The sequence below is a fragment of the Musca domestica genome, unplaced genomic scaffold (genome assembly GCF_030504385.1).
Source record: "Musca domestica strain aabys unplaced genomic scaffold, Musca_domestica.polishedcontigs.V.1.1 50, whole genome shotgun sequence".
Lineage (NCBI taxonomy): Eukaryota > Metazoa > Arthropoda > Insecta > Diptera > Muscidae > Musca > Musca domestica.
In genome coordinates, this window is record NW_026712347.1 from 3,620,728 (window position 1) to 3,645,498 (window position 24,771).

The 24,771-nt window shown below is 33.4% G+C and overlaps 2 protein-coding genes across 7 annotated transcripts in view; one reads left to right on the forward strand and one right to left on the reverse strand.

The window, feature by feature from the left end:
- Window positions 1-1,379: 1,379 nt before the first annotated feature.
- Window positions 1,380-7,451, forward strand: LOC101898351 (KAT8 regulatory NSL complex subunit 3). 2 transcript variants are annotated; one of them, XM_059128422.1, is made up of 7 exons: window positions 1,380-1,968; window positions 3,450-3,772; window positions 3,837-4,363; window positions 4,439-4,736; window positions 4,794-5,134; window positions 5,372-6,208; window positions 6,281-7,451. In XM_059128422.1, exons 1-7 carry the CDS (start codon window positions 1,861-1,863, stop codon window positions 7,180-7,182), a joined length of 3,336 nt encoding a protein of 1,111 aa, XP_058984405.1. In that variant the 5' UTR covers window positions 1,380-1,860; the 3' UTR covers window positions 7,183-7,451. The 2 variants fall into 2 exon arrangements, with proteins under 2 accessions (XP_058984405.1, XP_005176416.1); XM_005176359.4 differs by lacking the exon at window positions 1,380-1,968 and adding an exon at window positions 2,166-3,059.
- A 10,397-nt stretch (window positions 7,452-17,848) lies between these two features.
- The window catches only part of LOC101899274 (mucin-19), a 465,697-nt gene continuing 458,774 nt past the window's right edge, over window positions 17,849-24,771 (reverse strand). For all 5 annotated transcript variants that reach the window (XM_059128457.1, XM_059128456.1, XM_059128458.1 and 2 more), the window contains one exon: window positions 17,849-23,099. In XM_059128457.1, coding sequence (XP_058984440.1) covers window positions 21,110-23,099 — 1,990 coding nt within the window. In that variant the 3' untranslated portion in view covers window positions 17,849-21,109. The remainder of the gene's footprint in view (window positions 23,100-24,771) is intronic.

The window sequence follows — 24,771 nt, forward strand, 5'->3', positions numbered from 1 at the left end:
GGAATTGTCAAACAACTGTCAGTACGAGCATTTTTTCATTCTTTTTTAAAGGCTCTATCAGTCGAAATATTTTTTACATATGTAATATAAATCTTTCCATATTTAGAAGTTGCACATATCATACGACACAGCGATCCCTATTTTCATGGGAAAAATATAATTTAATCAAAAGTGTTTAGGTGGAAGTCCATTAAAGGTTTTTTGAATGGCTTAAGTCATCGGCTGGTTTCTTCGTAGAGGATCAAAAGGGTTTAAGTTCACTTAGTTCGATTTCGGCCCTAGGCTCACTTGTTCTTTTCCGAAGATACCAGCCAGAAATGTGTTTTATGCATTCTCATCTTCATTTGTTTGTTGTATAAAAGCATATAAAATTAAATTTTCGTTAAACACATCAATAACGTATTATTTTTTTATGCATTTCTGTGATAGCAAAAATGATGTCATATGTAAAATACATACACACGGAAATACATAAAACACTTTTTTACTGGCTTAAGTAATCGGCTGGCTTCTTCGTAAAAGAAAAGGCCTAAATTGAACTAGGTCAACCTAAAACTCCTTTGTTCATTTACGAAAAAACCAGCCTTTGACTTATGCCAGTAAAAAACCTTCTATGCATTTGCAGCTCTAAGTCAGTTAAATAAGCCTCTCTGTATTTGTACCTTAAATAATGAAAGAAAGGAGTGTAGGATTGCCAATAATAAAATTAACTACATCAGCCTAAAATCTAAAATGTTCATGTAAAAAGTAAACAAATTAGCGTAGCAACATTTGATTTATTCCAGAAATACAGGATTGTAAAAGTTTTTACTATGATAAACTATTTTCCCTTAATGATATCCATGGTAGAACTAAGAAGGTAAAATCATGTAATCATATGTTTACAAATTTTTCAAGTTTATACTTTTGACAACATCAAAATCTATATTCATAAGTCCATTGTATACACACAAAAACAGAGATTGGAACTGTTTTTATGCATTGAAATTTGACAAGGTAAATTACAGAAATTGCAGAGCTGGGAATGCTAATTTGAAATGAGGTTACCTTTATTTCATTGTACGATGATGATATCGAAAAAAGTAGCAAACCTAAAACAAAACCAAAACTAAAACACCCACTTAATAACATCTAAATTGTGTGGTTAACAAGAAATGTCATTTTTTAACGTATAAACAAATAAATTGGCAATTCAAACAACATTTTTCATGTAAGTAAGGCTTAATTCTTTTATTAACTAGTTAGACATTCGCGCTGCAGAGATATATTTCTAATTGTATGGAACATAACATGGCTCTCCTACAATTGTCATATTCGATTAAATCGATATTAGTCAGTAATCGATTAGTTGTAAGTTGATCTACATAACCCTAAACAGCTTCATTTCACAATAGAGGCATGAAACCGAAATCGTGTGTTTTCGTTTGTGAGTCCCAAAGAAATTTCAATATCGTTTAAAGATATAATTGTAACTACATATAAAGTAACAAATAAAGTGCAACAGTTAATATCTAATGCGAGCAAGCAAGAAATACAAACAAATTAGCGTGGCATGTTGAAATAGTTTGTTAAGTGCGTCTGGAGAAGTTCGTTTGGTTGTTTTATTCTTTTTTGTACTTCTGCTTTAGTTATTCGTTTCGTTCTTATTCTCGCAATTTGCGCCGTGATTTTCTCCTTGAGGACATGAACTGAACTTTTGTGGCTTGCAGATCTATGATTTGTTTGTGGCAAGTGTTTTAGTGCTGTTTACCAGGAAATATCCGATAAAAGTTCCATAAAGTGTGACTTTGTTGCTTTGCTTAAGGAGAATTCCTATATCGAAAATTTTGTCGCATCAATCGCAGCCTATACCTGTTGGAAATGTCATTTATAAAGTTGTTTGAAGAGTTTGTTCAAAAGAAGGAAAGTGACCCCAGCAGGAGTGGAGTAGTAAATGAAGAACTAGACGATGAAGATGACGATGGCGGTGTAAGTATTTCATATTTGTCAATGGCATTTATTGCTTTAATCATTTTTCACAATAAGGAACACGTTTGACATATGTTTGTTTATAGAATTATGGGAGAGAGCGAGAGATAAGGCGCGAGAGAGCTTGTGCTCATATAATTAGTTTTTTTTTCCTAATCTATTACAATTTGAGATAAATATGGCAACACAATTTTATGACGCTTCATATGGTGAAAAAAATACAATCGAAAAGAGGAAACAAGTAGATTTGCTAGTAAAAAACATAAAAATACAAAGTTTAATTGCAAAATATTCATTAAATACAAATTAAACTTGATATTTAAGATTAACGTTTTAACATTTATGTGTACAACACGTGCTTAAGAGTCTCGGAATTGAGCTGGGCAATATTTTGCAACAACACACACCATACACATACATACCCCGTTTACAGTGAAAAGTTCAGAAATAGAAAAAAATGCTAGATCCAATTTGCAAACAATTGTTGTTGTTTAGTTGAACGCAACTGAAAAGTGGCATAACTGTGAAGAATTGTCTGTTGGAAAGTAATACAAATTAGTAAAAACAAGTTCATCTTCTGTGATATGTAGTAAAAAATGCAGTCCAGCATTGACAGTATTGGAAAAACGCTAGAAAGTTTGAAATCGACAGCACCAAAGATAGCCATAACAAAATCAACCTTCCTTACACCTATACAGAAACCGCAATCTGTACAAAAACAACAAGCACCGCCACAATTGTATACAACTGTAACAGCCAAACAGATAACAACGGATGCATCTTTTGGCGGCGCTGCTACACTAAAGTCATCGCCCATAGCAATTGCGACAAAGACCACAAGTACAGTGGCTTTAAAGGATTTAAAAAGTATTATTAAACCGGCTGGAACGTCGACAAATTCCTCATCGTCCTCGGATAAAACTGTTAGTTATAATATGGCAATTGTTGCAGCTAAGCGGCCACAATTGACAATAGTGGCAACTAAAGCAGTGGTAGAGCCCAACACAACGCCATTCACGCCACCAACATCAGTAGCAACAGGAACTGCAGCATCAGTGGCAACCGAACCCATTGTCATCACAAAATCAAGTGTAAATAAACATAGTTTTTAAATTTTATTTAATCGAATGACATTTTGGCAGTTGAAACCACAAATATTTGTTATATTTTTTAAACATATTTCGTGTTTGCAAAATGTTTCCATTAAGATAGGGTCTAAAGTTGAAATACAATAAACTCATTTCACAAGTACGTAAAACTTACCAAGTTTATTGCCATAAGTGGTCTTTTTGTCCGACTTGTATAGGCCTAGATCAGGACAAACAAACTGAATTTTTATCCCCTTTTAAAATTTAAAAATACTTTGGGTATTTTCATCCAAGAAGCCATTGCTTTTCGTTTAAATTTCAACTTAAAATTCCTTCTGAGTAGGCTATGCAAAAGACAGAAAAATAATCTGTTTTTTTTTTTCATTTTATTAGAGCACAACAGCTACTGCTGATACATCGACGGAAAGCGGTAAAATGGAGCACAGCTATATTCGAGATAACTCGGTTAAATCCTTGGGTGATGTAACAAATGGATTGCAACCAGCACGGACCATACTAGTGCGTCGGCCGCCTCAGTGTCCCTCATGTCATTCACACCCTTTGGATGAACAGGAGTTAAATGAATGCAACCAAGCTTGCATACCAGCATATAATGAAATTGCCGCCAAGGAGGTTATGAATGAATGTGCGCGCATTGCAAAATATGTTAAAAACATTAATTCTGATGATGAAGACTGGGAAATGAAAATAAATCAGTAAGTAAAAATTTACAGTTTAGAAAAAAACGCGATTTGTAAATCCCAATTCTTTCTTTTGCAGAATTGGTTGGTCAAATATGCAAAAAAATTTATTCGGCAAAGTTGTTCGCATACTGGACAGTGACCAATTGGGTAGATTAGCCAACCAGGGTCGACCAAATGAGCCCATGCAACGGCGTGTTGTAGTTGATAAGTCAGCGGCACGTATGCGTAAAGCTTTAGCCTCAGTCGGTTGGGAATCCCGACTGACTCAGTGGCTACATTGTCTTTTAATGGATACATTGCCCGCCACTTATATGGCTTCATATCTAGATATATTGCAGACCTTGAAGTCCAAGTTACCCACACTTATGGATAAAATGTTATTTGGACGTCCTCTTAATATAAGCCAAGAACTATTGGCGCCAGTCTTAAAAAAGAAATGGGAACCACAAATTGCCACCAAAAGCCGAAAATTGCCTCAAAATGCTGTCATAGTGGCATTACCTTCGATGCCAACCAGTGGTCCCGTACCAAATCGTTTGCAAAAATGGTATCAGCATTTGGCTACCATAACGCAAATAGTGCAAGTAACATTACCCATGACAAGTAAGGGAAAGACATTGTATTAAAAAAATTAAATCCTACTAATGACATGATCTATGTTACATCTATTGCCTCTAGGTGGACATATTTCCCGCCAACCACTGGAGCAAGTGGCCGAACAAATTGTTTCTTTGACGAGAGTGAAAATCCTTGAGTTGCGCAGTGAAAATCCTCAGCGTAGTATTATATTGATTGGATTCAATGCTGGGGCATCACTGGCATTACAAGTGGGCATGTCTGAGAATGTTGCCTGTATAGTTTGCATGGGGTTTGCTTATAATACCTACAATGGAGTTCGTGGTACACCCGATGATCGTATATTGGATATAAAAGTACCAATACTTTTTGTTATTGGACAAAATTCGGCTAGATCAAGGTAAGCAGAAACTGACATAAATTTCCGACATTTCTCTCATTAATTTATCTCTTTCAGTCACGAGGAAATAGAGTCATTGCGAGAAAAAATGCAATCAGAATCATCATTAGTAGTTGTTGGCAGTGCCGATGATGCTTTAAGGGTACCCAAGTCTAGAAGAAAAATTGAAAATGTTACACAGGCCATGGTCGATACAATGGTTGTCGATGAAGTTTACGAGTTCATAAAGAAAGTGCTAACAAATCCTCCAGGACCACGTATACCAACTTCTGTTACTAGCAACATATTTAACAAGCAGAACAAGATGTTGGCCGGTGAGAAAGGTGCTGGACAACAACGTAAACGGAAAAATGATGGCATTGATTCAGATAGTACACCAGCAAAAACAAAACATTTGGGTAGGTTTTACTATAATTTGTAGTATGTAAATATACTAACAATTTCAAATGAATCTTTTCACAAAAAGATAAGAAATCAAAGCAAGAATCAAAAGCTCTCAAGAAAACTAAAACTCAAGATCCTTTTCAAGTTAAAAGAAAGGGTAAACAATTCACTTTTTCATTTCATTTGCTTTTCATTAATCTGTAGTTTTGTTAACTCAACTTGATTTAAATTTAATTATTTGTTCTTCTTAGTTGGCAGGCCACGTACACGTCCACTACCAGGTACGGCGGGCACAACACCTGCTGGTAAATTTAGTCAAATGCATACTTCCACGCCAGTGATGATTGGTAAAACTCAACCGAAAACAACAAAAGTTTCTGCGACTAATGATGAGCTTGGCATGACAATGCTTACAGATTCCAATGATCCAGACGCCAGTTTGAATAACAGTGCAACAAGCAATGATTCCAACTCCAATAAGTTGGTAACAAACTTTGAGCTGGTTACCCAATCGGGAAAATCAACACCTCTAAAGACCACAGTCATCACTGCCCCCCAAAAACAGTTGGTTATTGGTGGTGCTTCTTCAACATCAATTGGTACTAAAATAAAAATGATACCCTCAAATCAGTTTGTGCAATTAAAACCAACAACATTGCAATCACAATCAAAAATATATACCATCAAAACGGGATCTATAGTGGCTCAGAATCAAAGTGATATTTTATCAGGACCCCGTATTGGAAGCATTGTTACAACAAGTCCCAGCACGTCTAGTACCGGACAACATATATTTACACTCAAAACACCAAATGGCCAAACCACACAATTTGCAACAGCTGTGGGTAGTCAACCGAAATATACAGTTCTAAAGAATACCACCGGAAATACTACATTGCAATTATCTGGAACCGCTAAGACGCTGCATCCCATTGGATCAACATCATTAGGCTCCAGCACACCATCGACCTCGTCAAGTAATCTGGATATATCGAATATTATAGATATGCCAATTGTTTTTGCTGATAACGATGGTAATATATCAGAAGGCGTGGGAGCAAAGCCAACAACCCCAGCAATTAAGCCAGGTTAGTAGAAATATTTAAATATGCTGTTATAATGTCTTGAATTATGTGTTGCTTTGTTTTGTGTGTTTGCAGCTTCATCCGGTGTGGGCCAATTGATAATTAGCCAAAAAATCATTAAAGAGGCAAATACGCCAACCATATCAACCAGTGGTGGACCAACTACTAGCAGCAGTGGCACATATGTAATTAACAAACCAGGAACCATAATTCAGCCTCAACAAATAGGTGCTAATAAACCTAATAAGGTGGTCTTCATCAATCGTAATACCATGAAACCCTGTCCCAGCATTATATCGCGTTCAAGTCTATCTCAACAAATGCCCAAGTACACTAAAGTTGTAGTTACAAATTCCAAGTCTCCTACAGGAGCTTCTATAATACCCAGAGCGGGTTCACATCTTACAAGCGGTGGTCTGAGCGGCAGTAATACATCACCCTTGGCATCGACTGTAAAGAAAATCAACATTCAACCACTGAGTTCTGCTTCGTCAACCTCGAATTCTCCCACTACGACGCCAACACGCTCATCGACTGGCATTCTTAATGTACAAACCAAAAATTTGCCTCAAATACAAATAATCAATAACCCAAATGCTACACTTATATCTACGGATAAGCCCCAGATACGAAACATTGTAGTGAAGCCAGGAGGCCTTAAACAGTTGCCACCGCATTTGACAAGTCAATTGTTGAATCGTAATCTCACTGTACGCAAATTAGTAAACTTAGTGCCGGCTACTAAGTCAACAACCATTTCAGCAGGATCCTCTGGTAGTGGTGGTGTTACAATATCTTCTTCACCTGTACCTAGCATTGTTGCTGCTAATCCCACTTCAATCACTTCAACTCCCACAGAAGCAGAACTTTCATCATCGGCCTCGGCCAACAACGCCACTATACAAACATCGCCGAAGATAATCACTCTGAACCCGCTTAGTCGCACTACTACACCAACAACCACTAAAAATGATTAAACTACTAGTAATTTAAGTTTTTAAGAGCAATGACAAAAATGTAATTTTTTCATGCTATTCTTAAACATTTCATTTTTTCTATTGGAGGTACTTTACAAAAGAACAACCCTCAGTTCACATGCATTATGAAATTTATATTCATATTTACATTTGTTTTTGGTTTCATATCCAAAGTCATAAACTAGATTAGTTTTAAACGTAGTTGTAGATAAATATTCCTAGATGATAGATAATGCTAAAATACAACAAAGAATTTATTAAAAACAAAATTATTTGGTCTGTTTCAGAACTGCAAGAATGTTACAAGTTTTTAGTACGATAAGCCATTTTCCCATTATGATATCGAACAAAAATTGCAAAACTGGTAGATTCTTGCACGTTCTGGAACAAAGCAATTGTATTTGTATTTTGCAGCAAAGGCCTTTCTTTCGCGGATTTTAGCTCGATTACAAAAATGAGGAAAAATATCAAATAAATGAGAATAACTTGTTGTATCTAATTTGGAATTGTTATGACAAAAAGTTGGCATAGCCGCAGGGCTGTATTTCTCTAGTTTTGCGAAGCTGTCTACCTCCTTGCAGTACCATGTTATCATGTTTAGCGACATGTGTAAACTGTGGATTATTGAAGATGTAATAAGATTATGTTATGTCGTAATTATTATGGCGTAATATTAAATTGGATTTAAGTAGAAATTTACGAATTCTATTAACCAAATAGGAAATAAAACAAGTACAAACAGTAAGTTCGACCGGGTCGAATTTTGAACTTTTGGAACGAATTTGGAAATTATCCGAATATATCCGTTATATTGGCAACTTTTGGCATAAGCCTTTACAATATTCAAATACGAAACTTGAAAAGAAAAACCCGATGAATAATGTAGCTAAAATCATCAAAATACCGAGTATGGGGAGGTACCGTCATGTCGAGATTAACGAAGACCTGGACCTGCATAGACATTTTTTATAAACATTTTTCTTCCAGAGGGTAAAGTGCTTAGAAAGAACTTCTAGTATGGATTTCTTAGACAATTCCATAGAAAAGAGTAGCTATAATCATCAAAATACCGAATAAAGGGAGACACCGTTATATGAGGGATATATGACACCTTGGACCTATGGAGACAATACTCTTCCATGGGGTAAAGTATTTAGAAGGTACTCCTTTTGTGGATTTTCAGACAATTTCATTGAAAAGTTTGGCTACAATCATCGAAATACCGAATATCGGGGGTACCGTTATATGGGAGCTATACCTAAACGTGGATCTTTTAACAATTTTCTCCCAGAGGGCAAAGTATGCAAAGGCAATTCCGTGGGTCCATTTTCAGACAATTCCATTTCAAAATGTGGCTAAAATCATAAAAATACCGAATATCGGTAGGTGCCGTTATATGGGGGCTATACGATATCGTGAATCTATATAAACAATTCTCTTCCAGGAGGTAAAGTTCTCAGAAAGAACTGCTTGTGTGTTTTTTGAGACAATTCCATTGGAAAATGTGGCTTAAATCAGCAAAATAACGAATATCGAGGGGTACCGTTGTATTGGGGCTATACGATATCGTAGACCTATATAGCCCATCTTCGAACTTGAGCTGCCTGCACACAAAAGACTGATCTGTGGAAAATTTTAGCTTCCTTTAGACTCTAGCGTGATTATAACAGACGGGCGGACAGGGCTAAATCGTCTTAGAATTTTACGGTGATCAAAAATATATATACTTGACGAACTGACGAATTTAATATACCCCCCATACTATGTATGATGGAGGGTATAAAAAACAAGGCAAACTCTATATGGAGGTTAAAAATATGAAACGAAACATGAACTGTATATTTAATACGGCCTTTTATATTAATCAATTATACGTTTTTTCGTTCCCACTTTTATGCACCTACAATAATGCATTAAAACACTTGTTATATTTTTGTTTTCAAATATTTTTATTAATATTATTTCATTTATAATAATATGCATATGGTTACAATTAATGCATTTTAACTGGCTTAATATGTTGCGTTTTTCGATTACGCTTTCCTTTTCCTTCTCCTTTGTTTTGTTTGTTTTTTTTTTATCAATTTAAATATATATTTTGTTATGAATTCGTGCGGTATGTTTTGCAAATAAAACCTTTCATTGCGTATTACTAAACCTGGACTTAAAAATATAACTAATTTATTTTGTTTTTTTGCTTCTTCTCCTTTTTTGTTCTACATTTTAATGTTGGGTTATGAGACGACGACATTAATTTAATATTAATTATAATTAGTTACACACAATTAACACACATTAAAAAGCATTGCATTGATTTTGTTATTTTAATTTGTTTTTCTTCGAAAATTTACTAAAATTAAACAAAAAATGTTTATGCAAATATTTTTCCCGATTTTTTTGTAATGCTAATAGTACGTTTATATTTATGAGGGTTAACCCACTGGATTTGGATTTAAATTGTCATATCCATTACTTTTACTTCAAATAAATCCTCTCAAAGTAGGTTAACCCTACAAAAAGTTCTAACGTAAACATGGCATAACTTAAAAATTTAATATAAAGGAGAAAAAATAAAAATATACAATAAAAAATTGAACTTAAATTAAATTGAATTTTATTCAGTACATATATTGTTGAATGAATGCTAAGCATTTTGCATGATAAATCAAGACGTTGTAAATAAATATATTTATAAAATATAATGAAAATAATTATTTAAAATATAAAACTCACATTTGACAAATAATAACAAAAGCGTTTCAATGAAAATTAGATATATGTAGATGAAATGTGTAATATTTTTACTACAGAAATTGGCAATATATAATAGACCAATGTGAAAAAAGAAATTTAATTTAAATGTCAACAAGTAAAAAAATATTAACTTTTAATAAATTTCACCTTAGGGTAAAGGAAACATTAGAACCCACAATGACCCACAAATACCAATTTTTAGACATATTCGTGTGAAAATGTGACAAAAAGTCATCAAAATACCGAATATCGGGAGGTACCGCTATATGGGGCTATACAAAAACGCGAACCTATACATACAATGTTTCGCTATCGCAGCCAGAACCCATTAAGACCAAAAATACCAATTTTTAGACAAGTCTGTGAAAAAATCTAACAAAAACCATCAAAATACTGAATATTGGGAGGTACCGTTATATGGTAGCTATACCAAAACGCGAACCTTTACATACAATGTTTCGCCAACGGAGCTAGGACCCATTACTTCACACAAATACCAATTTTTATACAAATCCGCGAAGAAATGTGGCAAAAATCATCAAAATACCGAATATCTGGAGGTACCGTTATATGGGACCTATTCCAAAAAGTGGACCTATACATAAAATGTTTCGCTATCGCAGCCAGAACCTATTAAGACCAAAAATACTAATTTTTAGACAAGTCTGTGAAAAAATCTAACAAAAACCATCAAAATACTGAATATTGGGAGGTACCGTTATATGGTAGCTATACCAAAACGTGGACCTATACATGCAAGGTTTCGCCACCGGAGCAATAACCCATTATGACCAACAAATACCAATTTTTAGGCAGATATGTGCAAAAATGTGGCAAAAATCATCACAACACCAAAAATCGGGAGGTACCGTTATTTGGGGGCTATACCAAAGCGTGGACCCATGCATACAATATTTCGCCACACGAACTAGGACCCATTATGACCTACAAATACCAATTTTCAGACAAATCTGTGAAAAAATGTGGCAAGAATTATAAAAAACCGAATATCGGAAGGACCGATATATCTCATTTTCAATACCAACCATCCTAGACACAATACAAATTGATCTGCTAAATTTTGACGCTCTACGTCAAATAATGTGGGCGTATCGTGATTTCAATAGACAGACGTTGAAGCAAATTTGCTGATTGGTTGAAGCAAATTTGCCGGAAACTTTAGGCTTCAAGGCAAATCCATTTTTCGCCTTGGGTGTCAATTTTGACATTTAATGGTACCACAATAGTTGCTATGTTGTAGCAATTCGCCAATTCGAGTTCCTGATACAACTACCTTGCTGTATGTCTTTGTTTTCTGCCGGATTAGGGACACCTATCGACTTTCGATTAATCAACTTTTTGTCTTAAAAGCGAAACCCTGGTTGATGGGGAGATGATGGCGATTCCTCAGAATCAAAAGGCCAGGCTAAATTCAGTTCTTCAATTCACTTCATAGTAGAATTAGTGGCGACGTCTGTCAAAAGAGATTTTGAATTGACTAACAGCTATTAATAGAGTAAGATTAATGGACTTGGTGTTGCGATAAAAAATCTAAAAGCAGAATTGGACCACAAACAATTCATCTTGTCGTCTGTGTTAGATATTTGTCGAATTTGGTCTAAAAAGGAATGAAATGTTTTAAAGCCAACCTTTGATTTTGACATGTATCCCTATGCTGGATTTAAAATAACTGCAGGAGAAGAATAGTAAATCTGGCTGAATAACAAACAAATTGAGCAATCACAATAAATTTGAAAGAAATGCGTTAAATTTATTGTGATTGGCATTGGCAATCCGGGTAAAATTGTTTTATGTAAACTAGCTATAAATGCGTGTTTGTTGACCTACAATACTTGTACGTTTATACTTCATATCATGGTAGAAGAATACAAGTAGTCGCGTCGACAAAGCTGTTGGGGCAAAGAACTGTCAAACCGATTTTGGAATTGAAAATCTTGAATGAACAATTATTGAAATTTATAACCTCAGATTTGTGTCGTATAAGGAAACATATAAAAATCTACATATTTTTGACAAAACACTTTAAAATTGTTGACATACTAATGTTCCCAAGCGTTGATGCATCTACCTATATTCTTCTACCATGCTTGTACTTTTATACTTCATATCATGGCATAATTACAGAAAGTAGAACAAAGCTACCCCCTAAATACAATTGTTTTTCATTCGGTTCCTTATTCTGTCAATACATATACATATGTGTGTATTGTTTTGAATAAAAAAATACAGTAATTTGAAACAATTTCAAATTTGATTTAAAAGTAAATACACGTTATCGACGTAATTGGATAAAAAATCATACAATTTTGTGATTAAACTGTATTGTCCTACTATTTTCGATTCAATCTTGTGTGAATAGCCCCGAAATTCCATTCTTGTTTCGCGGGTTTTTCCCAATATAAGAATTTGTTTTTTAAAAAATTAAAAATAAACAAAGCCAACTGTTGCATATTTAAAAGTCTATTTGATACTGTAAGACTCCAGCACAGAGTTGCATTTTTCTAGTTCCTTTGAAGTTTACCAACCTTTCTTAGTGAGCCATGCTTCATATTTTACTTTACTTTCTTTAATGACTTGCTCTAAGTGAAAGTTATGGAAATATTTATTGATCGTTACTATGTATTGCCAATATTTCTGGTACAAATTAATTAAATAGTCAAATGATATAAATATAAAACTAATAGCGAGTTTACATGCAAAATCTCTACCCGTCTGTCCGTAAGTCTGTTATTTGACCAATCACAATAAAGTTAATGTTTGTTTTCTATGTTCTAATTTATTGTGATTGGTCAATTATCGGGGCTAATCCGGGTAGAGATCTTGTATGTAAACCTACTTTAAGCAATATTGTGTTTCTTTGCTGTAGAAAGCTAAAAACTAAAACATAATGTTCTCTTTCACTCTCTATTAACACTGTGGGAGAACTGTGTGGGATCAAATTGTTTTTTTTTTATTATTTTTTTTTATTTTGATAAATGTATAATTTTCTAATTATAATATTTAGTTTAAATATTATTTTGTTTTTTATTAATAGTATATGTTTTAGAATAATTTGCTTTTGTTTTAATGTGTTTTCTTTCAATGGTTCAAGGACAATTATCTCTCGAGTTTTTTGTATGTATGTATTACGAGGATGTGTGTGTTTTTGGGAAATTTTCATTAATATTTTTTTCTCAAAGTTAAATTCTTGACAATATTTCCAACAATTTAGTTACGTTATATGTTTTTGTAGGCCTAAACTTTTATTACTCACTTTCTATTCCTTCTCTATATAGCTCTTTCTCTCTCTCGACTCTTTGACAATAGCTTTATGTATGATGATATTTTCTTTAAAGATAAATGGACTTTTTGTTATTTAAATTTTATGCTTTTAAATATTTTTTCTAATGTTTCTTTGTTTTTTTTTTTTGTGAAATTGTTGTTAATAAATTTCTTATCATTTGAAGAAAATAAAGTTGTTTTTCTTTCATAAAAAATAAAATATATAGTTTTATGTTTAATATGACTATCAGTGCAATAATTTTTTGTATTCTTTTATTAATATTTATTTTAATTATAATATTTTTCTAAAATGTTGTGATTTTTCTTCGTTTGTTTTTCTTTTGTTAGAAAAAAGCAATAGACAAATTTGGTTTTATTTCTGTTTTATGTGTTTCTTTGTATTTGTTTGTGTAAATCTATACAAAAGAAAAATAAAAGAATAATAAACAAGAGTTATGAACAATTTGTAAATTGTTTGTTACTAGCAAAGTTCTTGTTATTGTTAATATTTATAAATAAATTTATAAAAATTCGGTAATATTTGTATTACATTTTTATTAAATATTTTAATAAATATTTTTTCTTTAATATTATTGTATTCAAGTGCGTTTTTGAAACATTTATATGTTGTTTGTTTACTGCTGTACTCAGTATGTTTATATCTATGAACGTTATAACATTAGATTCCCATTAAGAATTTAAATTGAAATCTCGTTTGTTTTTTTATTTGTTGTAGTTGTTTGCTAACAATTGAATGGATGGATAAAAAATGTTTAACTATGTCATTTGTTTGTTGTTTTGTTTTTTTTTCGTTTAATTACAATTATATGTAAGTTTTATTTTTTAAAACAAAAACTTTGTGGAAATAATTAAAACACCAGCATAAAGTTATGTTTGGTTTCAAAATATTTTTTACAAGTACTTATTGTTTTAAATACTGTGCTCCATTTAAGTAGAAATAATTGATAATAATTGAGGTTTTTCAATAAAATAAGCAATTTCTACATTTTTTATAAACTTTTTCCAGGATGAACTTTAGAGCAAATTCTTTGGTTATGCCATGGCCTTTAATAGTTTTCCAATTCTTTCCAAAACAAGTTTTAAATCAAAACGACATAAATCATAATAGATCGATTATAACGACAAAGGGACGAATGTAAACGTAGTATTATATTATTATATATTCACCACCTCCTGGCAATTTTATTTAAAAAATCATGACATCGTTCGTTCTTGGAAAAGTGAAAATGTAATATTTCAGCGGTTTAGTTTCATGAAATTACTCATGTGTAAACCGGGTCTTTTATTGTTTTTCAATGAAACTCTTAACATGGTAGAAGAATACAGGTAGGCATCGACACAGCTGCTGGGACAATGAACTGTCAAATCAAAATTGTCAAAATTACGAAAAGGAAAAACAATTAAAAACATAAAAACATAATAAAAATCTTTTAAATTCAACATAAAACGCCCTACACACATAACAAATCCAGTGGAATTAAATTGTCAATTCCTATGCGTAAACGTCAAATGAAATCCATTGTATGTGAAAGACTATTAAATTTGACGTATACACAATGAAATTGACAGTTGAAATCCACTTGATTTAATAAGTGTAAACGTACTTTAACACCTTTGCCACAATAATAAGGTGTTAAACCAGCTCGAATGTTTGTTTATCTCTTGTTTCGGGATGTCAATCACTATATTTTATTTTGACATTTAATGTGATAATCAGCTGTTCTTCTGGGACACCGTATAATAATTGGCGAGTCCAATAACCAATTGATGATCTCCCAAAATTCACATTTCTCTTCGCATTCCACAGAATTTGTGAGTGGGTTTAATTTAACGCATACGCAATGGTCAGTTGAAATCCACTCGATTTAGTTAGTGTAAATGTACTTTAACACCTATGTCACAATAACATGTTGTTAAACCAGCTCAAATGTTTGCTTATCTTTTGTTTCGTAATGTCAATCACAATATTTATTTTTGACATTTAATATGGCTATCAGCTGGGCTTGTTGGGGCACCGCATAGAAAGTGGTCAGTCCAATAACCAATTAAAGACGTCTCCCAAAAATGCACTTTTGTTTTCATATGTTTACGACTTAAGGTGAGAATACAGATACAGCTTGGCATCGTTGCATGGCATATTACCGGACACATTATAAAAAGATGTCATAGACGCATACGAATTCTAGCGCCGTTGTCTCTTATATATTGACAATAATTTGGACGATGAAAACGTAAAAAGATTTGAAGTCCTAAGGACAGTGGAGTTCAACTGTCAATTAACAGATAACATCCACTGGAATTATTATGTATGTACGGCTTGTTATTTATACCAAAGGGGTTTGAGAAAACGTCTAGATCGTTAATTCCTCCGATTATACTTCAAATATATGACGAATCATCTTAGAATCGGTCTAAACACTAGTAATTTTATGAAAGTAGGAGTTTTTAGGACATAGGTTCAATGCATAACTCCCCCAAAAATTCGAGTGATAACAGGAAAAAAAGAAAATTTCTAAATAAAAACTGCACGGTATAAACGCAAGTTAACTTGCCTGGTCTGTATCAGGTCTAAATAAATTAATACTATGAAAATTTTCATTGATGTGAAAATGAGTTTACAGGCAAGAGGAATGAAGGGGGGTGAAACTATGTACACAACCTTCTGTAATCTGAAATTATTCTATGTGCTTGAATTCGTAACTCTCAAATCAATATGGCTGCAAGCCATTTCTTTGATTGCTGTTCATTTTAATAGAAAATATCAACAATTTTCATATAAAAAAAATTTGTGTGTAGACGTCGATAAAAATTTAGATGAAAATGGAAAAACATTTTCAGTGAAAATTTTCATAGTCTTTCATAAGACTTTGCCTGCAAATTTGTAAATATAATGGTGTGTTTACACGTATTCAAATATTGAACACAATATATGTAGACGATTATAATGCATTTCAAGATGTCGCAAATCAAGAGTATTTAAAATGGCATGTGGAAATAAAATCACGAATATTGAGAATAGAAACAATCGGACTAAGTACATATTTTCTAGAACTCAGACCAGACAAAACACATTTAATCAGAGTTGTATTTTACCAGACCCATTTTAACATTGCAAATGTACAAATTATTTTAATGAATAAACTAGACCTAAAATATTGTTATTCATAATTTTATCATAGTTTTTGCCACTGTCGGGACCTTAACTCAGTCGCCTTGTCTTTTGTAAACGTAGGCTTAAAAAAATTGTTGCCAGTTTTTTAATTTCATTGATAGTCATTTGAAGCATTTTATGTAACATACATTGAGCCAAAGTACTTTTTTAAGATTTAAACATGGTACAATTAAAAAGGTAACTTCATGCAATGATGTATTTACTGTAAACAATTATATTCATAAAGTCATTGGATATACACAGAGGAGGGAACCGGTCTTTTTTGCTGTTAACTTTGACAAAGTAAATTACAGAGAATGCTGAGCTGGGTCTAAATAATTGTTCTATGAAAAAAAATGTCAAATGAAAAAATTTACAAAGAAAATCCTTTTCATGTCATAATTTCATAAAAAAAATCCAGCTCTTTAATATTATTACTATTTAAAATTAGGCCTCTTTGAATTGACTTGAAAAAATATTGTAAGTTTTTCAAATTATTAAACAATATTTTTCTCATTACTAAAAATAGTTGCGAATACTTCCAGTAAGAGTACGTTTACATATAAATAGTTAAACCCACTGTATTTGGGTTTTAAATTGTCGTATCGATTGTGTATACCTCAAATAAATCAACTTAAAGTAGGGTTACCCCACAAAAAAAAAATTAACATAAACTTGGCATAATATCTATATTTTAAAGATACGTTTTCGTTTACATGAACACCTTTTAAAGTGATTTATAATTGTTATATATGTTTGACGTATAATGTATGTCAAAAATACATAATAAGACGTAACAGTGTCTATTATCATAACCAAGGCTATGTGTAGTTTACATTGGATCCCTTTGTCATAATAATTGACCAATCGTGATAAAATTTGACTACGAAACATACCTCAATGCAAAAGCACGAAACGTGAAAATGCCAAAGGCAACAGTGTTGTATTTTTACTCCGAAGTCATATTTAAAGATTTGATTTGTTTTAGCCTTAGATAACGTTTAGACTATTATATCCAATTCTAATATCAATTCCATAGCATATACGTCATGTAAATCTAAAATAAGTCCTGTATGGAATTGACATTTAAGATCAAGTGGATTTCGTAAATCTAAACATACCTTTAAAAACTTAAAGTAAAAAGCATATTTATATATACGAAATCTAGTGGATTGTATCCACCAATTGCGTATACCTTAAATTGAATAGCCGGTAGATTTTTTTGACACATACCCAAAATTGATTAAAGTACGTTTCAACTGTCAATTACATAACATATAATCAAAAAAAAAAAAAAAAAAAAATCCACTGCATTTAGGATTTAAAATCAAATTAACTGCTGTAAGTGATTTATTTCTCCATTAATTCTCAATTAGTTACTGTAGCACAATATTATCCTTTTCTTACCCTCAACGGAAAATTTAAACAATATTTTGTTTATAATAAATACAAATGGTATTAATTTTTTTAGTGGTTTTCTTTTCGTTTATTTTCAAACATTTGTTTTCTCTTTATATATAGAATTTTAAAATATATATCACACATAATTAGCAAAAAAAAGTATATATTAAAATGTTTTTTTTTTTTAATTGTATTAAACAGAAACTAAATTTATTTAGGAAGAAAATAGAATTAAAACAAATATAATAAACAAAATAGAAATAATATAAGAAATTCTTAATGTTAAAATAATAAAAAAAAATCCATCAATTTATGCGAAAAAAATTGTGTTATTATGGGTATGCATGTACGTAACATATGTGTAATATAATTAAATTGAATTGTGTCAGAAACAAAGAAATGTAATTGCTCGTTTTCACGTTAAATATTAATTGTTAGAATTGTACTAATTCTGCCATGTTTACATTACCATTTGTTCTTCTTTGTTTTCTTCTTTATTCTTTCAATGTAAAATTCTTGTTGTTTCTGTTTCTTATTTGTTTTCTTAAAAATTCTTCTATTTGCCTTACTTTTTTTAATTTAACAATTGTGTTTTCTTGTTTGCCTTAATATTCTCTTTTAGTTATAACCTATTTGTTGCTTTGTTATAATTAACGTGTTTATGTCGCTATTTGTTTTTGTTGAATTCCTTTCTCAAATATCTTAAAAATGGTTTTAGTTATTTGTAAATTTTATTAATTTATTTTGAATGTTTTTCATTAGTTTTTTTTTTCAAAACATTATTTTTATAGTCGTGTACATGGACAACAATTTGTTAAATATAAATGTGCGTTGTTTTATACTTTGTTAATATATACTTTAAAATAAAGTTAATGAAATATCATGAATATGCAATGTGCAATTTCGAAGCATACGGCTATGATTAAATTATCACGTTTTAATAACAAGTTTTTCTTTTATTAAAACCCGTTCGATGTAAACGTATCATAAGACAGCTGTCCCGGTTCAGTAAAATTATTACCAATCAGATTAAATGTCAAGTTTTGTTTACATTTTCTTTACAGCTTGTTTATCTTTCGTAATGTACTTCCATTCACAATAAGTGTTTTGACAACCAATCTAGATGATCAGCTGCGGTAAATACCATACCTATTGATTGTGCCATGAATAAAATGGCAATGAGCCTTGACCAAAAAATACGAAACTTATGACATGTTTACATTACATCGTTATATTAGTGTGAAGTAGTAGTCTTGTAGTGTCTTGACAACGGTTCATTTGTTTAATCCGTATTTACACAGGATAAGACAAGTGATTTAAGTGCAGAATGTCAAGTTACAAGAATAAACATGTCACATATATTCATAAACAAACATGAAACATATTTTACTTATATGTTTCGTCTGCAGAAATGACAATCAGTGTCAAAACCAATCGGAAAGGTTGGAATGAATCAAGGATACTTAAAGCGATTGGCATCGTTACGTTGATAATTAATGTCAAACTACAATGTACAACGTCTACAAAGTTCGATTGAGACTCTGAAATTTTCTTACAATATGTCTTCAGACAACAGAGTTGCAATTTTAGACAATTTGCAATGTGTAAACGAAAGTTGAAATTAAGTTTCCATTAATAGTATAAATGGTCTATTATATTGTTAACCAAACAAAAATTCCTATGTAACATTCTTTTAAAGTGCGTTACTGAGAACCGTTACTTTCGTTCTTCCTGGCACAACTGCAAACGTTAACTGGTTTTAATATGAAAAGTGATGCCAAATTTATCGGTGTAAAGAGGAAGCGGCAAGTCCTTGTGAAATTGACTTGGTAATCCTTACTTTGGTAATTAATGTCAAACTACAGGGTACAACATGGACAAAGTTCACTAAGTGTGTATGCGTAAACAAACATCAGCTGATTGTAATTAAACTTCTCTCAAAGCCATATGTAAACGATAGGAGTTGTATACTGGATTTGTTGCATTCAATGAAGTTTCCATTAATAGTATAAATGGTCTATTACATTGTAAACTAAAAAAATGCTCCTATATAAACATGTTTTTAAAATGCGTTACTGTAAAACACCGTTGCTGTCTTTTTTCCTGGCAGTGCTGCCAACTTGAATTTGTTTTCATACGAAAAGTGCTGCCACATTTCTAGGCATAAAGAGGAAGTGGCAAGCCATTGTGAATTTGGTTTTGTAATTAATCGTATCTTGGTAATTAATGTCAAACTGCAGGATACACCATGGACAAAGTTCGATTATGGCTCTAATGCCATGTTTACGACAGAACTTTTTGCAGGGTTTACCTACTTCAGGAGGATATATCTGAAGTATGCATAATGGATATGACAATTTTAATCTAAATACATTGGGATAACACATTTACATACAAACGTACTGTAAAATTATTTTATAATATCGTAATTAAATGCATGGGTTTATCAGACAACATAGCTGCAATTTTAAACAATTTTTAATGTGGAAATGAAAAGTAAGTCTCCATATTTGCTCTTTCGCCAAAGAAATGCATTATTTTTCACATTTTATGTTCATTAAGTGTGTATACACTAACAGACATCAGCTGATTGTAAATTTAAATCACAATGAAGTTTCCATAAATAGTATATTAAATTGTACTTCCAAAATAAAACTCCTATGTAAACATGTTTTTAAAATGCGTTACTGAGAATACTGTTACTGTCGTACTTCATGCCAATGCTGTCAATTTGGGCTTTATATGAAAAGTGATGCCAAATTGCTCGGTATAAAGAGGAAGTGAGAAGTTGATAAGAAAATTTTAACATTTTTGAATAATTAGTGTATCGGACGACTTACTGTTCATTAATAGGTACTCAACTTTAATTTCTCTACTGATTTATTGGAATATATTCGAATTTTTAATTGTAGCTTTAAATTTCCTCTAAATGAACTCTGTTATAGCCTCATATTGCACAAAGACTCCGAATTACTTCATCACATAACATACAATGTTATTACGGCATATCATTCATATAATGTTCACACTGCTTTGAAAATTTAAAATAACATTTTTTTCATTATATTTAAGATATTTCGATAACTTTTTTGTGTTTTTTTAATCAAAGACAAACGCACACACTCACACGAACAGATACATATGTATATATCTAAAACATTAATACATACAAACAATATATAATGAACAACATAAATTATTTTTTGGCTACATTGTGCCAAATTCAAAACCGAATGTAAATCTACAATTTCGAATTTATAAGGTTAGAAAACCAAACGACACAGGTTATGTTTTGTTGTGGTTTGCGATTTCGTTACTTTAATGCAAACGATGATGATTATTGCTCTTGGGAGTACCAACAATACGTACACGACCCAGGGTGCCCATATTGCCGGCACTGGCGGCAGCAGGAGCAGCAGTAGCAACATTACCAGCATTTTGGGCGGCCACCACATGATGGTGCATTGTGCTTATCATGTGGGGGTGCATTTGCAGTTGCTGTTGCATGGCAGCCAACTGTTGTTGATGGTGCTGCTGTTGTTGCTGCAAATGCTGCTGGTATTGTTGGTATTGTAATTGTTGCTGCTGATGCTGCTGCTGTTGTTGTTGTTGTTGCTGTGCCAAGTGTAAACGTTGCTGTTGTTGCAGTTGCAATAACATGTGTTGTTGTTGCTGCTGTTGCTGGTGTTGTTGTTGTTGTTGCTGCTGCTGTTGTGCCTGAGGCTGTTGCTGCGGCAGTGGTTGCTGCATCTGCGGTGTGTGTTTGATGTCATTGCAATCGCAAAATTGCGGCGGTGGTGCCAGCACAATGTTCTCTGTTACCAGACCACCATCCGGCTCGGGACGTGACACCGCAGAAGCGGCAACACTGCCCCCAACAATGGTAGATTTTGAATTCGACAGGGAGGTCGACATTTCAGAATCACTATCGGCCTCAATGGGCGGTGGCAACTGGACCAGCGAAACGGCCGCCGAACGGGTTGCACGTTGCATAGCAATAGCGGCCGCTTGTTTGCGTGTTAACGAATTGTGGCGTTGGAAGGCCTTGGCCGGTGGCGAGGGACTCAACTCACCATCATCATCGGAACGCTGTTCCTCCTGTGACTCCTGGGATGAGAGCAGACTTGATTGTTTGGCCATTTGTTGTTGCTGTTTGGCAACAATGGCTGCCGTGTTGGCGGCCGCACCAGCGGCTGCTGCCTTTGCCTTGAGGATTTGCTGTAAATGTTGTTGATGGGCCATTTGTTGCTGCTGCTGTTGTTGCTGTAGCAGTATTTGTTGTTGGGTGGCCAACAATTTCTGATTGGGATTCATGTGGGGTTGGGCCAAACGACCGGCCACCGAGGCTTGACTCTTTGCCGCCACCTGTTGACTTTGAACGACAATTGTTTTGACTTTGGTTGCAGACATCTGCTGCTGTTGTTGCTGTATGACTGGAGCGTGTTGCTGCTGGACCATTTGTTTGACGGTGACCGTAGTTGGAATGTTTGGTGTAGCTGAGACAGGAACGTGGGAAGAGGTAATGGCCTTGGCCTCAAATGCTGCCTTGGCATTGGCCACATTTGTAGTCGAAATGGCCGGTGAGGTGGTGGCACTAGCAATGGCAGCAATGCCGGCGCTACTGCTACTTGGAGGCTTATCAATGCTGGCAGCTGTTGTAATGGCCACAGGCTGTAGAGTTTTGTGTTGTAACGGTGGTGTCGATTTTGCAGTCTTCTCCAACTGTTGCAAATTGCTGGGTTTACTTTGTGTGGGTGGTGGTGTTTTTGGTACAGCTGCAGCACTTGCGGCACTCGCTGTTGTGCTGGCTGCTGCTGCTGTCGTATTTGCTGTAGCTGTTTTTGGCAGTTTTGTAGAATCCACTTCATCTTTTTCCTTATTCGTATCGGGTATGGTCTTGGCCTCTTCATTAATTGTGACCGTGGGTTTCTTTTTAATCGTATCGGTTGATTTGGGTCCAATATTGGCCAAAGCACCGGCCGCTAAGACCTCTTGATCACTGCTAACACCCGATGAACTATTACTATCACCTTCCTCTTCATTGTTGTTATTGTTCATATTGTTGTTGTTGACATTTTCAACGTCATTATCGTTTTTGGCTGTAGCTTGTTGCTGCTGTTGTTGTTGCTGCTGCTGCTGCTGAGCTTGTTGCTGATTTGTTTCATTGGCGGCGGAGAGAGTCTCATCGTTTTTATCAAATCCATTTGGCGATGATTTGGATTGTTTCAAATTGCTGCGAATGCGTTGGATTTCCTCCACCGATAGGGAATGTGAAATGGATGCAGAGCCGGATGCTGAACTGCTGCCACTGAAGAAGGAGGAAAGGAAAAAAAATTAGAATATAAAAAATTATTGTGAGCATTTTAAAGTCATGATTATAGAGATTTATATCTAATAGATAAGTTTGCAAAATAATTGTCTCGATCTGAGAAGGCTGAATCATAAATGAGATCAGAGACCTGAGTGGAGTAATTAGGGTTTTGAAACATTTAATAGAGCAATACCACTAAAAATCTGGCAGACATTGAGCGAAGCCAGCAATTTTGTTTTTTTTTTACCATTGAAAAATTAGGAAGGTAAAGTCATTTGAAAAAAGCATTTCCATCTCTGCATTTTCGTAAATTTACCTTCACTGTACTCACAGAGAACTCCTTGCGTGGATTTTAAGCCAATTCTATTTAAAAATGTGGCTAAAATCGTCAAAATGCCCAATATCGAGGGCACCATTATATGGGAGCTATACGATATCGTGGACCTATATAGACCTATATTACTTACAGAGAATTTTTTGTGTAGAATTTCAGGTAATTCCATTAAAAAATGTAGTTATATTAGGAATATACGATATCGTGGACCTATAGAGACAATTCTCCTTCTGGAGGTAAGGTAGTCACGAAGAACTCCTTGTGTAGAATTTCAGACAATTCCATTAAAAAATGTGGTTAATATCATCAAAATGCCTAATCTCGGGGATACCGTTATATGGGGGCCATACGATATCGTGTACCGATATAGCTCATCTTCGAACATGACATGCCTGCAGACAAATGACAGATCGATGCAAAATGTTAGCCTTCTGCCTTTATTCGTTTTGACTCTAGCCTGTTTACAACAGACAGACGGAAGGGCAGGGCTAAATATTACGCTGATCAAGAATATATACTTTGTTGGGTCTAAAATTATTATTTCGATGAGTTACAAACGGAATGACAAATATAATATATCCTCCATACCATGGTAGAAGAATATAGGTAGACGCGTCGACACAGCTGCTGGGACAATGAACTGTCAAACCAATTTTGTAATTGAAAATGTTGAATGAAAAATTATTTAAATTTGTGCAAATTCTTGTAAAATGCATATCATAACAACCTCCGATTGGCGTCGTATAAGAAAACTTAAAAAAATCTATTTATTTTTGAAAAAAATATATATTTTTGACATATCAATGTTCCCAAGCGTTATGCATCTACCTGTATTCTTCTACCATGCTCCATACAATGTATACAATATATGGTGGAGGGTGAACAAAACAAAACACATCAAATTTGTACAAAAAATAGGTTACACTAGGTTCGAAAAAGACCCATTATAGTTGCCATATTCACACATTATGTTTCCTCAGTTATTCATGATTGAAGGAATGATCTCTCGAGAAAAATGCTTTCCGGGCGTATAGAACTCCGCACGGATATTCATATTTGGCGAATTGCATTTAATTTCAAATGTGAAGGAAAATTAAAAGAGAAAATGGAAACTTACGAGAACCTAGCAATGGCTCGACAATCATCAATAATGTTCAGAATTATTTTTCTTCTATCATTCATAATTGTAGGCACGATCTCTCGAGAAATATCCTTTCCGAGAGAATAAATAAAAAATAAAAAAAAATAAATAAAAAAATATAAATTTGCACAACAAATAGGCTACACCAGGTACGAAAAAGACCCACTATCGTTGCCATATTCACAAATTATGTT